This window comes from Vanellus vanellus, assembly GCF_965231255.1.
Source record: "Vanellus vanellus genome assembly, chromosome: 17".
Classification (NCBI taxonomy): Eukaryota; Metazoa; Chordata; class Aves; order Charadriiformes; family Charadriidae; genus Vanellus; species Vanellus vanellus.
In genome coordinates, this window is record NC_138922.1 from 3,206,782 (window position 1) to 3,220,182 (window position 13,401).

The following is a 13,401-nucleotide window of genomic DNA, read 5'->3' on the forward strand; positions in this document are numbered from 1 at the left end:
GGATGCCTGGTACCAACCTTGGAATCGCATCTCTGTGTCACGGGGGTACAGCTGTGATGATGGACGTGCCCTTTCCTCCGCAGCGACCACCCTGGGGTGCACCAGGGGTGCGTAGCAGGGCAGAGGGTATCTACTAAGGGCAGCAAACCTTTTCCCGCTCCGCGCCCCATGCTGATGGCAGAGCTGCTGCCTGCGGGCGAGTCACGGTGCTGCCCATGGGTCGTTCCTGCCTATGGTGCAGCCACCTGCCTCCCCCCTTGCACCCACGCTGCCGCCCCCGGCTGGGCACCGGATGACTCCCCGGAGATGCTCAGCACCCTGGGTGCAGAGCGGTGAGCGTGGGAAGGATGCTCTCATGACCCGGCCATAGCTAACTACAGCGCTGACAGCCTGCACCGAGCGTCAGCCGTACGTCTGTGGACAAACAGGGCTTCGGTTCTACAGGCAGAAACGGGACGTGTCTCCTGGTGGGCCGACATCTGGACTAGAGACGGAGAACACCAATTAATCCTCCTACTCTCAGAAATTACTGATCACCCTCTCGAATCACTGGCTATGGAAGGAAGGTGAATGATTCTCCTAATCCCTTGCACGCATAAAAGCACCAAATCCCGCGCTGCAGCGTTACACGGCTGATTGGCACTATGGTTCTCGAAATCATATTTCCTGCTGGGGAAAGCGCTATGGTCCCCGATGCCGTGGGACACCCACGGTGCCCGCGCTGAGCGGAGGAGCCGGGGCCACATGCCGGGCTCCTCCGGGGTGGCTGCCTCGGGGCTCAGAGAGACCGCCTGCCGAAGCGAAACACAGCCCGCTGCTAATTGCGTCGGTGGTTTTCCACATCCGCATCCGACCTGCCCGTGCGTGGGAGGGGAGCTGGTGACCAAACGTGGAACCTGCTCGCCAGCGCTCGGTTTCCCGGTTTAGAAAAGGGCTCCACAGGGACAGAGTGACATGAGCTCCTCCTGCCTGAGAAACTTTGGTTCTCGGTTCACCTGTCTGCTTAAAAAGTGCTGGTGTTGCTCCCTGTTGGCAAAGAGGAGCTGAGCTTCAATCCATAGTCCACCTGCCTGCTCCGAGTGCTTGGGTCTTGCGAGAAAATCCAACATAAAATGCCAAAAACTGGTGCCCAGCATATTCAGAGTCCAGTCCCACCATCTGCGGGAGGACGGGTAAATGTTCTGTGAGAAGAGGTATGAAAGAACGTACATAGCAACAGGCTGGTGAGGAAGACTGGGGTCAGTCTGGTTCCTGCCGGGCACCAGCTACCGCTTCTCACTTGGCCTGGCCATAACCAGCACAGGGACCTAAATGAGCCCCATTTTCACTGGGGATGTTTTCTGCCTGCTTTGCTCCCTGAGGGTGAGGGTACCAGGGCTGCCAAAGGAGGAGGAGGGATGCAGGGCTGAGGACGGGAAGAGCTGGACAGCATCAGCCCCAGTCCCGGAGCAGTTCAGACAGCAGGACCACGTTGTCCTAACCGGCCGCGACAGACGGGGATGCTGCCTGCCCTTTCCTCCTGTACTTCAGCAGGACTTTCCCGACAGCAGCTGGCTCTGCAATCACTCTGGCGCAAATCCAAACCCAGTAACATGGCGAGGAAGGCTTTGAAGATGCAAGAGCCTGTGCTGTAACCAAGGACAACATTCAGCCTTTGCACAGAGCGTTTACGTCTCCCTGACCCGTGGAGACGTAGGCTGCTCCCCAGCTGAGGTTCATGGGGTGACATTAATGAAGCCGGGCTGATGTATGGCAGCTGATCTGATCTCAGCACCTCTGTGGCTGAATGGAAGGTGCCAGGGAGCAAAGACCCAACTTACGCGCTCCTGGGAAGGAGATGGCCAGCCCCTGTCCTAGCAGTGACGCTGCTCTGGGCAGAGGCTGACCACAAGGGATGAAGCCTATCACCTGGCAGGAGGTATTCCTTGAACGCCACCTAGAAGCCATATGTCCCTAGAAGCAGGGACACAGTAACCATCTGAAGCTCCAATGACACACTTAGAGCTGCTGATTTGGGTGAAAAAACGTTTTAGCAGAGGCTGTGTGGAACTGCAGGCGCACACCATGGAGACCCCGCCACTGGTGCCAGAGCAGTGGGAGATGTCACCCACTGGCACCCAGAGCCCTGGGATGTAAGGGGATCCCTATCACTGCGCCAGGCTGCTGCTGGGTCTGCTGAGGCAGGATCAGTCCCCGACACCCACCCTGTGCGTCTCTGTTCCCAGGACACAGCGGCCATAAATCCCCAGAGAGACCAGACGCGACACGCCGGGATATGATGCTGTGATGGTGGGACTGCTCCTTCCCTGCAGACGACGGAGAGGGATGTCCCCGCATCCTCTTCATGTCCCTTCCTCCTGGCTCCTTCGCCATTGCCACCCCTTCTGGTGACAGACCCTGGGGCTGAAGACCCCGGTTACAGGCACCTCTGTGCTTTGTGCCCACCGAGCCCTGACCCACCACGTGCTGTGAGCCAGCCGGGGGTCCCCCCGTGCCCACGGCTTGCTCAGGCGCTGTGTAGGGATGGCAGGCAGAGAGACGTGTCTGAGCTGCACTGCACACCCCCCCCCCCCCCTCCCTTCCTCATCCAGGGATCCGGGTCCCCTCTCCCGGGTTTGCACTGCTGGTCTGTGTCTCACGCAGGGACACTCTCAGCCAAGGGGACACTGGAGAGCCTCTAGGACCAGACCCACCGCGTTAACTGCGCCGCATCCCCACATCCCAGAGCAGCGGACAGGGTTTGCTGCTGACAGCAAGTGTCAGCGCGGTCCCCGCAGGGAGGGGAGCACAAAGACATCAGACCCCCCCGCTACAGACAGCCCCCTCTGCCTGCCTTGTCTCTCCCAAAACGACTGATGCCCGGCGCAAGTTGGGGGATACCATCCCCATTTCTGGGGATGTACTCTGCGCTGGTCCTACTGCCTGGTGGGCTGACTCAGACTTTTTGCCTGGGAACGGCTGCCCCTCTCCCCTGAGGGCTGGGGACGGGGTCCCCCACCACAGCTTGGCCCCGCGCTGCAGGTGGGAGCAGAGGACCCTGTCCCAAACCTGCACTCACCTTCCCTTGCATCCTTCCAGCTCCCAGGATCACCGCTCCCGTCGGGGCACAGGACCATCCCAGCGCGCACATTGTGAGGAGGAGGAGGAGGCGGCGAGGGATCAGGCACAGCCGAAGGGCACCGGCTCCTCGGCCGAGGTGGGAGCTCGACGGCAAAGCGGCGATCCCTGCGGCATCCGCACCGGAGCCCACGCACAGCGCTGCCCAACGTGGACGGGGCTTGCTTCTGCTCAGCGTGACGGTGTCTGAGCACACCGGTGACCACAAGCTTTCTACCCAGGAACAGGAAGGGCTCACAGGGCCCAGCCAGCACACATGACGGTGGGGAGATGACAGACGAGACGAGGGGAAATATGACGGTGTGGGGTGTAAAAGCAAGCCCTGCAAACCTGCCGGCGAGAGGTAGAAGCCGCTCGGTTCCCTGATCCGCACCCGTGAGGGCTCCTCTGCTTTCCATCCCCCGCCTCCCGCCTTGGATCTCTTCCCTTCCCTGCAGCAGACACGAGACACATTTCATCCCGTAACTGGTTATTTTGCTGTCTGCCAGCTCAGCAAGACCAGAGTCTTCTCTGCATTCATCCCACTTCTTTGCAGAGCTGCAAATCCCTGCTTCCTCTCTGCAATTCTTAAAATACCCACGGCATCAGCTGTATTTTATTTCATTTGCAGGAAAAAATTAAAAAGGAAGGGCGAGAAGGGAAGTCACAGTCCTCCCTTCAGCTTTCAATAACTATGAGGTTGTCAGTGAAAAAGCCTTAGTGACTCAAAAGCCACCTTTCCCAAGAGTTTGAGGTAGTTATGGGAACCATCTGGCTATATTCTTAAAAATGAAGAACTTTGTGTTAAAAGTACAGTTCACCCTGCAAACTGGCAGATAAGACCATGGGGTAAAGGGCTTTGCAGCCTCATCCTCCTTTTCCAAACTACCACGTACTGGAGACAGCGTGAGCAGGACCTGGATGAGCATCGGGTGCTGAGCACCCCGTAAACCCATCCTCAGTGTCCCTCCTCGGCAGGGTGGCAGTTAATGGGGACCCGGAGGCGGGGAACAGTTTGCGATGGCTGCTCTACATTGGCCGAGCTAAGACAAGATGAAGTGCAGTCCCATTTAGAGGTGAGGCCACCGGGGCTGGGATCCTCCAGTCATCTGCCTCCCTCCTCACCTCTCCATCCCCCCCATGCTCACCCCGTTGAACCGCCTTCCTCCTAAGCAGGGGTTCCCCATTTGCGGCACACTCTGGCCCAGTCCTGCACAAGGCAATAGTCACCTTCCTCCAGAGTCATCCCCTTCCCGGTGCTTACGGCCAGGGAGGCATGGTGGGGAGACCACACCGATGCCCTCTCCTTTCTCTGAGGGTTGATCATTAGCAGGACAGACTACCAAAGACACTGTGACGAGGCGGGTTTCAGCAGATCACACATTACTTTGTTTGGTTTTTGGATGTGTCTGGAGGGTCCTAGCTACGGCTGAGGGGGCACCAGCAGGTTGTACAGCCAGAAGGTCATTGGTGCCTGTAGGGTCACCAGTCCCTACTGCACGCAGACTGGGCTGCATCGCCTGCTCTTGTCCTCCATGGAGGACAATCCATGCTCAATCAGCCCTTGTTAGATTGTTTTAATTACAATATGGGCTGCCACCCTTATAGGTGTCAGGCTACATCACCTGCAGTCCCAAAGGACCCTGGATCAGGATCAGCACTATGTCGTCCCCCAGAGATGATCAGAGAAGGGCATCGCACAGCCTCACCACCGAGAGAGCTGGGGGATTTTCAGAAGTGCTGCCAACACACTGCCAGCAAACACCCAAGAGCCTCTACGAGTTGCAGGGGAATCCAGCCTGACCAAGACCAGGGCTGAGGCCCAGGAGGCCACCCGGGCCACGTCCCACAGCAGCCCAGCTCCCCCCTCGTCCGTTCCATTCTGCTGACCATTACGACAAAGCCCAGCCGGGCAAACTGCCCAGCAGGCATGTGGCACAGCAATGGGATTGCCTCCACAGCCTGGTGCACCCGCTGGAGGAACAGCCCAGGTCTGCAGGAAAGCACATCCCTGTCCCGAGAAAAGGGTATTTCCCTCTTAGCTCCGACCGACAGCAGGACTTGAAGCTCAGTCCTTTTTAAGCCCTCAGTGTGTGAGGACGCTGGGGTGAGATTGAACAATCCCATAGCAGAAGGATGGAGATGTGTCCATCCACATGAGTCATCTCAACCCCATCATACTCAGCAGAGAGAAATGACTCGGGCTGTCCCCTGGAGACATTCAACATAGGGATGCACAGCCTCCCCAAAAGACCTGCTGCTCTGCCTCGTAGATTATTGAAAGCTGGTGGAAATCACTAAAAACCCAAACCCCCAGACTAGGTGAGACACATGAGACACAGACTGAGCGATGCAGAAATATCTGAAGCCGTGAAAGAAAACCCAAACCCAAACCCTTTGGCGGTGGGAGCTGGGCTAGCAGCAAACAGGCAGATTCCCTTGGGAAGTTCAGACACACCGTCCTGCCCCAGCTCTGCAACGCGCCCGGGCATCCTCCGCTGCCCAGCACACCCTGGCTTGGGTCCCTCATGCCCTTACCTGGAGCTCTGCTGACCACAGCCACCCCTGGGGATGTCCCCTCTCCCACCTCCCCGCTTCTCCCGAGGACGGCAGTGACACAGCCCATGGTGCTCACACGCTCGCCTTGTCCGAGTTATATTTAGTCCCGCTCCAAAGGCAGTCCCTCCATGCCTTCTGCAGCCCTGTATTTAGTTACAAATTCACTACACGGGTACGTCTGAGGTTTCCTGTGGTTGTTTATCAGCTCGACTGCAGACGCTTGCAAAGAAAACCCCGCGTGCTGCACAGGAACGAAGCATGGAAAGCTGTTCCCCTGTCTGTGCTCCTCCTCTCCCCTCTGCCCCATCCCACCGCCCCAGTCCCAACTCTTCCCATTCCTGCAGCGGACACCCCGGTCGCTCCCGGGGCAAGGAAGGATCGTACAAATACCATCGGCAGCAGCGAGTGAGCGAGCTGTTCGGCGCCGGAGCGTCCTGAAGGGAGACGCGGCGAGCGCTCAGCCGTAGGGGAGACACACGAGCACGGGGACTCGCAGCGTTTCGTCATGACGTGACAGATGTCCTGTGGAGCAGACCAGAATTCGCCACCCCCTCGCGCCGCCCTCCCCCCTTCTCCCGGCAGTTGCCTTCGAGCGAGATCGGTTATGAAAGTAGCACATCAGAGGCTTCGTCTAACGTTACAAAGCTGCGGGGCGGCTGCCCAGCCCGCGTTTCCTTTCAGCTCCGGCGAGAGCGGCTGGAGCACAAGTGTCACACATGAGCCAAAAGGGGTGATTTCTTCACCGTGTGAGTTGAAGTGCCGTTTCCCCCACGCCAACCTGAGTATTCGATATTGCGTCCTCTTGGGCTGCTCAAAACTGCAGCCGGCAGCTCCCGAAAACGCCGTGCAGATTGCTCCACCGGACCCGGTGTCATTGCTTCCACAGGGACAGATTGATGCTGCAGCCAAATCGTCCCGGGGAGCCCACCAGAGGCAGGTTTGATGCGCTGTCTGCACCCTTCCCTTAAATCATGCCCGGCCGCCAGCGGAGCAGCTGCTATTTTCGGCCCTGGTCCTGTCCTCCATCCCAGCGGCACAGCTCGGGTAGGAAAGCAGTACAAACGCAGCTCCTCTGCCCGGGCAGCAGCAGCTCCAGGCTCCCCTGAGAACCTGCACCATGGCCAAGGGTGAAGGCCGAGGGCAGGGTCTGGCTCCATCTCACCTTGCGTCAGCCGCCCCGGGACAAGGTGTCTCAGTTAAAATGAAAACTGAGCAAAACTTTCCTTATGAAACTCAAAACCCACCTAAAGATCACCTGCCTCATTTCTGGCCCCGTTCGGACATGTTGCTGGGGCGGAGGAGACCCGCAGAAGAGATGGGGGGGACCATGCGTGCTGTGGACCAGCCTGGAGCTCCCCTTCTGGACTGATTTTCGGTTTCAGCTCAAAACCTGGCAGAGCCTGTGGTTTCAGACAGCTCTGATATGAAACCAGATGCTCTCCCTCAGGCTCTCACTGCCAAGGAAACGCAGCTCGAGCTCAGACTCTGCCTTCCAGCAACACTTTGCTGCGCCGCTTGCCTGCTGCCTGCGCTGGCAAGGCACGTCCCCGCCAGGAGACTCCTGCCCATGGAGGGAGAAGGCGAGAATGGCTCTTACAGCCATTTCACTAATGAAACACCTCCACAGCTCGCTCTGCAGCGGACGTTCATCTGCCCATCAGGCTTGACCAAACCCCGAAGCCCTCTGCTAAAGCTGGCGTGGAAATCGAGTGGCTTCCTGGACACTAACGACTCTTTGGAGACTTCCTCGCCAACGTCACATTTCATTCTTTCTAAGGACAGAAACGAGTTTTCCGGAAGCATCAGCTTTTTAGATTTAGCATCTCTTTCCATTCCCAGAGTCGGCTTTGGAAAAAACAATCCGAGGGAAAAAATAAGTGCGTTTTGAAAACCGTTGCCAGGTTTGCTCGCGCAAACAGCCCGGGCGAGTGCTGTCCACCTGAGGGGGAAATAAAAGCGGGCAGAGTTCAGGCTCCCGCATACGGCCAGCCTGGGAGAGGCCGGGCAGGGAGCTGGCTGCCTTCGGGAGGTGGAAGGGGCTGTGGGACGGCGCAGCCCCGTTCCCCGAGCGATACCTCCCTTGCAGGGTACCTTCACCCGCACGGTCACTGGAGGTACAGCCCCTTCACTCTACAGCCATGCTGTGTCACCAGATGGGAGAAAGCAGTTTTGTGATGATGGCAAATCCTCCCCCCGCAAAGAAATTCAGGGTTTAAACAGTGGTTTCAGGGTGCGTTCAACATCTCGTGCTGCGGAGCGAGCATCTCCTACCGGGCTGCAGTGAGCTATGCTCAAGCGGGAGAAGTTCATGACCACGGCCAAGCTGGTGCCACCATGCCGCGTTGCTGTTCCTTGCAGCGCTCCAGCAGTGCGGCTGGTGGTCACACACCGGTACCCACCTGCCTCACCTGACCACAGGCACAATCTGGATATCAGACCATAAGGGACCACCACAGGTCTACCTGTATCGAGAAGCCTCAGTGGTGAACCCAACGCTGTTTATATCTCAGGTCTTTTCTCCCCAGGCAACACGTCGGTGTCTCAGTGCCCAGCTCTGCGCAGGGACACAGTGCTGTTCCCCTCCATAGAATCACAGAATCACAGAATTGCTGATGTTGGAAGGGACCTTTAAGATCATCAAGTCCAACCGTTAACCTACCCTGACAAAACCACTTCTAAACCATGTCCCCAGGTACCACATCTACCCTTTTTTTTAAACATCTCCAGGGATGGTGAATCCCCCACCTCCCTAGGCAGCCTCTTCCAATGTTTGATAACCCTTTCAGTGAAAATTTTTTTCCTAATACCCAATCTAAACCTCGCCTGACATAACTTGGACCCGTTTCCTCTCGTCCATAGCATAGGAGCTTTCACCCAGCCTCTGCTGGAAGCCGCACTCAGGTGGCCACATCTGCCTGGCAGTGGAGGGGAGGTCACTGGGGCTCAGGGAAGGCACAGAGCAATTGCCCATGGGCTTGGAAGGTCACAGGAGGAGGGTGACCACAGCTAGAGTGACCCCAGCACGTTGTGCGTGGCACCTTCCCCACTGTCAGCAGATGGCCCGGCTAGCGGTGTGCTCTTGGCATTGCTCTGGCAGTGGGGAACGAACAACGTGACAACTGCTGACAGGGCTAACACGGAGCATGAAGAGGAGCAGCATGGCAAGGAAGGGGCGAATATATAATAACGAGATTTAATTACATGGTACGGGCAACAACAGAAACCACTGCTTTCGGTAGGACCATGAACACCCTCCAGTAACACCAGTCTGGACTGAAGAATCAGATTAGAGGCTCACAAGCAAAAACCCATCCCAGCACCAATCACTCACAACAGCAGCTCCCTTGGAGAGCTCCTGCCCAAACCACGTTTGACGGACGGTGCTGTCTTCAAGGCGTGTCACACCTCAAAATAGAAAGACGTGACTCAGCCAACACAGCATCTGCCTTCAGAACAGCCATTAACACCAGCAAAGCTCACAAAGGCAAGAAAGCAACTGGGAAAGCGACTCCCGAGAGCCTGGGTAGGACATGTGGTCAGCATTAGAAAGGCTGGACACAACCAAAATGAGAGTCCTCTTGGGTCAGCTCTTTCCCAAACACTCGGAGCAGAGGAGCTCTCATTCCTTGTGAAAATCAGAGCTCCCCTCTGTCAACCCCCCACCAAGGCTGAGCACACAGGGGATGCTGGGGACCGGAGCTGCTGCTGCCCGCATCCCAACAGCGGCTGCAAACCCATATGAAGGTGACTGACTAAAGGTCGTTATGGCCCTGTCACGACAGCAGCTGTGCCCGCACCGCGTACCAGAAGGTGGTGGGGAGATGGGAATTCAGTACATCCCAGTGGAACGGCACACAGGGCAACGCTCGCCAAAGGGGCCACGAGATGGGTTTTACTTCAAGGTCCCCATCACCGGTGGAGTGAGACCATGTCCAACACAAGGAAGACTACTCTGAGACAGCGTTCACGGGACTCCCAGAGGGAAAACGTCTGAAAACAAACCAGAAAATGGAGACTGCTCCAATGGGGATGTGCAAGTTGGTGCCTGGCAGTGGGGAACAGCGACTAGTTGCCTCCCCCACAGCCCTTCCGTGAAGAAGAGTTAGTTTTATTTTTGTAGCAAAAAAGAAAGCAATGTTTCTTTCATACAACAACCTGAACACGTTGTCCCATAACGGCCAGGAAACTCCAGTAAAACCATTGCTAGCTGCCCTGGGCCATCGTGCCCGGTGCCAAGAAGTCTTCTCCTGTGCCTGATTTGGGGCCATCCAGCCAGGAATATGGGGTATCCCAGAATGACGGACAGGCAACAGACAGGGAAGTCTCATAGCTCTGTCTTATTAGGAAACAGGACTAAAAGAACCAAACCCCAAGCTATTCTGGGGTAGAAACACCAGGCTGAATTAATGTCTCGTGGATTTGGGCCGTCCACAGAGGAACTGGGAAACTGGTTGAGAAAGCCTCGGGAGCCACGTACTCACTCCACAACCAAAGTACCAAACAAGTACACACCTAAAAGTTTGTGTAATACTCAGAGGTGATAAATCAATCCTTGCAGCCCGGAGGAATTTGCCTCTGCGTTCTGTCAAGAGACAGAAAGAAAAACCGCTGCTAAGTTGCACAGACACTCAAAGAGCTTCCATGGGAGGGTGAGAGCGTCCCAGGGAGGTGAGCGGTCATGGTGTGATGGCTCGGGCTCAGTGCCTCTGGTGCAGCCGGAGGATGCTGCCGGAGGATGCAGAGGAAAATACTCAGCAGGACATAGCGGGGAGGAGGACTAACACCTGCCTGTCGCGCAGAGCTGGCTCATCTACACGTTTTTTGAAGCTCAGGCCCCAAACACTCCCCTTTTTGTTTCCTTTCTGGACGGGGCTGCTGCACTCTCCTCGCTATTGCCAGCACCATCACTGTTTATTGCCATGTCACTGCTGCGGCGCTCAGGGTCCCCAGGGGACAGATGCGGCCCCGGGCCAAGGGGAGGGGAAGCCGGGCAGCCACACGACTGCACAAACAAGCCGGTGCCGGAGCGTGTGCCACCCCCGACCTGCGGCAAAATCCCCAGCACAGCCTCCCCCCAGGGGCTGGATGCGCGAGCAGTGCCTGCCCAAGGGGCAAGGAGCTGGAAACGGGGGTAGCCCTGGCAATGCCGGGGCAAGAGCGGCGATGGCTGGGAGCGGCCGTGGGCAGGTGACTGCGTTCCTTGCGACGGGGAGTTGTTTCCCCACAGAGCGGAATGAATAAGCGTGAGGCGGCGGCGAAACCAGCCCCAAGGCAGTGATGCAATGCGCTCACCCCATCTGGGCTGAGCAGCGGAGCCACTGCGGGGCGTGCACGGGGGACGCGTGTGCAGACAGCAGCCGGGGGCCCGCAACGAGCGGCAGAGCGCTAACGACACCCCAAGTGCCCGCGCCTTCTGCAGGGGCGCAGGTGGCAAAGTCCCCGCGCTCCTCCTGGGCAAACCCTGTGCTTCCCACCAGGATCCCACTCGCCAGCGGGACGCAGCCGGGGAAACTTGCGCAAATATCCCCCTCCTGCCAAGAAGCAGCGCGTTCTTCTTCTCCAGCACCATCCGTGCCCCCTCCCCTAACTCGCCCCCAGGAAGGAAACCAAACCCACCCCCTTCAAGGGGTCTTTCATCCCCAGGGATGCGGCGCTCGCGCACACACTGCCAACCCCTCAGGCAGAAAGCACCCCCCAGTAAAAGCGCAGCACTGGGGACCAGCAGAGCAGCAGGTCCCCCTCAAAGGAGCAGAGAGAAGACACGAGAGAGGATGAGCGCTGCGTTTCCCCATGCACAGAGCCAGGACCACCGCGCCCTCCAGGACTCTACCTGCTTCTTCAGGGCAGGCACCGGAGAGCCCGGCGAGTCACGCGTGCACCCCAGGTCCCATCCAGCGCCGGGGAGCAGAACGGGGTCCCGGCGGAGTCATGGTGGGGTCCGCTCTGCCCGTGGGGGAGGTCGGTGGGTGCCGGGAGAGTGGCGGGGCGGCTGCCGGGCTCTGCAGCACACTTCAAAGTCTGCAGAGCGAAAAGGGAAGCGCCGGAGTTATTTCAAGACAACTTCCTCTTTCATAGAGAAGTCCCTCAAGGAGAAAGCTGTCCCCAGGCAGGTCGCGCTCGCCCCGGTGATGTCTGGACGTGCAGGAGCGGGTGAAAGAGGGCTCAGCCGTGCCCTGCCTCTAATCCCCCAAAACCAGCCACGCAGGTCAGGCTGCTCTGGGATGAGCCCGTCCCGGGACAGACGCGGTGAGCTGCCTTGCCGCCGAGCGCCCCGCACCAGGGTAATTCCCGGGGTGCTGCCCCGAGGCTGAGAGAGCGCCTGGAGGCTGCACACCCCGTGCCTCGAAATAAACAGTGTTGCTACGAGAGACAAGGAGGAGTCTGTCCAAGGAGACACTTTTCCAGCTCCCCGTTCCAAGCGCCGAGTTTTGTGCCTCTGCCAGCGCCTCCCGCCCGGAGCATCTCACGCGCATCTGCTTTCGCTCACTGCCAGCCCCTGCAGCTGCCCCCGGCAGCCCCTGCCTGCTGCCAGCACCGGGATGCAGTGCGGGCAGGGGATGCCCGGCCCCTTCTGGAACGCGTTCGCGGAGAAGTTTGACATCGCGTTGACAGAGGCGTTGGTTGGAGCGGGTCTGGCTGTGTTCAGCAGGGCGTCACGCTGTCACCGCTTGTGACTCCGCGTCAGGAGTGCAGCTCCCGGGGTGAGCCCCAACGGGGCCCCAGGTGAGGCTGCTCAGGGCTGCTGGGGTCTCGCAGTGCCCTGACACTCAGTTAGGGCTGAGACCGGTTTGCACGTTGGCATAAGCCCAGGCAGGCACGTGGGAGGCAGACCCAGCCCACATCAGGAGATAATATTCATCCCTATGGGATGTGGGTGCAGGGCTGGGATGAGCCCACCGGCTCGGCAGTGCAGCCAGCTGATGGGACACGTGTGCACGGTTCCGCGCTTCACTGCGCAAAGCGCTCAGGAAGGGCAATAGCATTGGCCAACCCCTCCAACCGGTGACTGCCACAGCCAGTGCCATCCTCGCTTACGGCCAGGGCCCCGCTAGGTCAGCTCATCACCCCAAAGTGGTGTCCAGAGCAGGGCTTGAGGCGCTGAGCTTTTCTGGGGTAAGTGGGTTGGGGGGAGAAAGTACTTATAGAGGGAGCGTGGGAACTGCAGCTGATACCATATCACTTCCCATCTTCTTTTACATGAGAAAAAGCATTAGGTATAGTTACATACCTGGGCCCCAGATTTAAAAATAACCTACTTCCTTCCTGACTGGGAGGGAAAGGCAGGAGGAGGCAGCGTTAACTGGCTGTCAGCGTTACTTGCATTCAATTCCCACTCGCTGCACTGGTGCCAAGTGGCTGCGCTGAGCTGCATCCCCTTCCCCTGGCGCGCTCGCCGCCCCATGCGGCTGAGCAGCCGTCCTGCGGGCAGGAAGGCTGCGGGGAAACAACAGCAGATGATAACATCCTCGTTTCCCCTGTCTTGTTTTCATTCACATTCACTCCCATTCATGAAGGACGCACGCACGTGTCCTGGCCCCTGTACAGAACCGCTGCAGAGCACGGCGGCACCGGCTGACCTCAGACCAGCCCCGTGGGCAGCACGGATGTGCCATATACATGCAGGATCCTGTTTGCAAAAACTGTGTCCCCGCTAGCATCGGAATTAGCTTCTTCAACATGCCCAGGCTAAGGTTTGGGCATCACTGTTTAATAGTGTATTGTCCCGTACCCGTCCATCAGTTCTGA

At 58.2% G+C, this 13,401-nt stretch overlaps 1 protein-coding gene across 2 annotated transcripts in view; it reads right to left on the minus strand.

The window, feature by feature from the left end:
* Positions 1–12,021, minus strand: part of PIK3R6 (phosphoinositide-3-kinase regulatory subunit 6) — a 36,429-nt gene extending 24,408 nt beyond the window's left edge. Inside the window, exon 1 of one of the 2 annotated variants that reach the window (XM_082492226.1) lies at positions 11,486–12,021. Coding sequence is in view for 1 of the 2 variants with exons in the window: in XM_082492225.1 (XP_082348351.1) it covers positions 3,059–3,116 (58 nt within the window). In the remaining variant the exon portion in view is untranslated. Of the gene's footprint in view, positions 1–3,058; positions 3,282–11,485 lie in introns of those variants that run through there. The other variant, XM_082492225.1, reaches the window with a different exon arrangement.
* Positions 12,022–13,401: the final 1,380 nt, after the last annotated feature.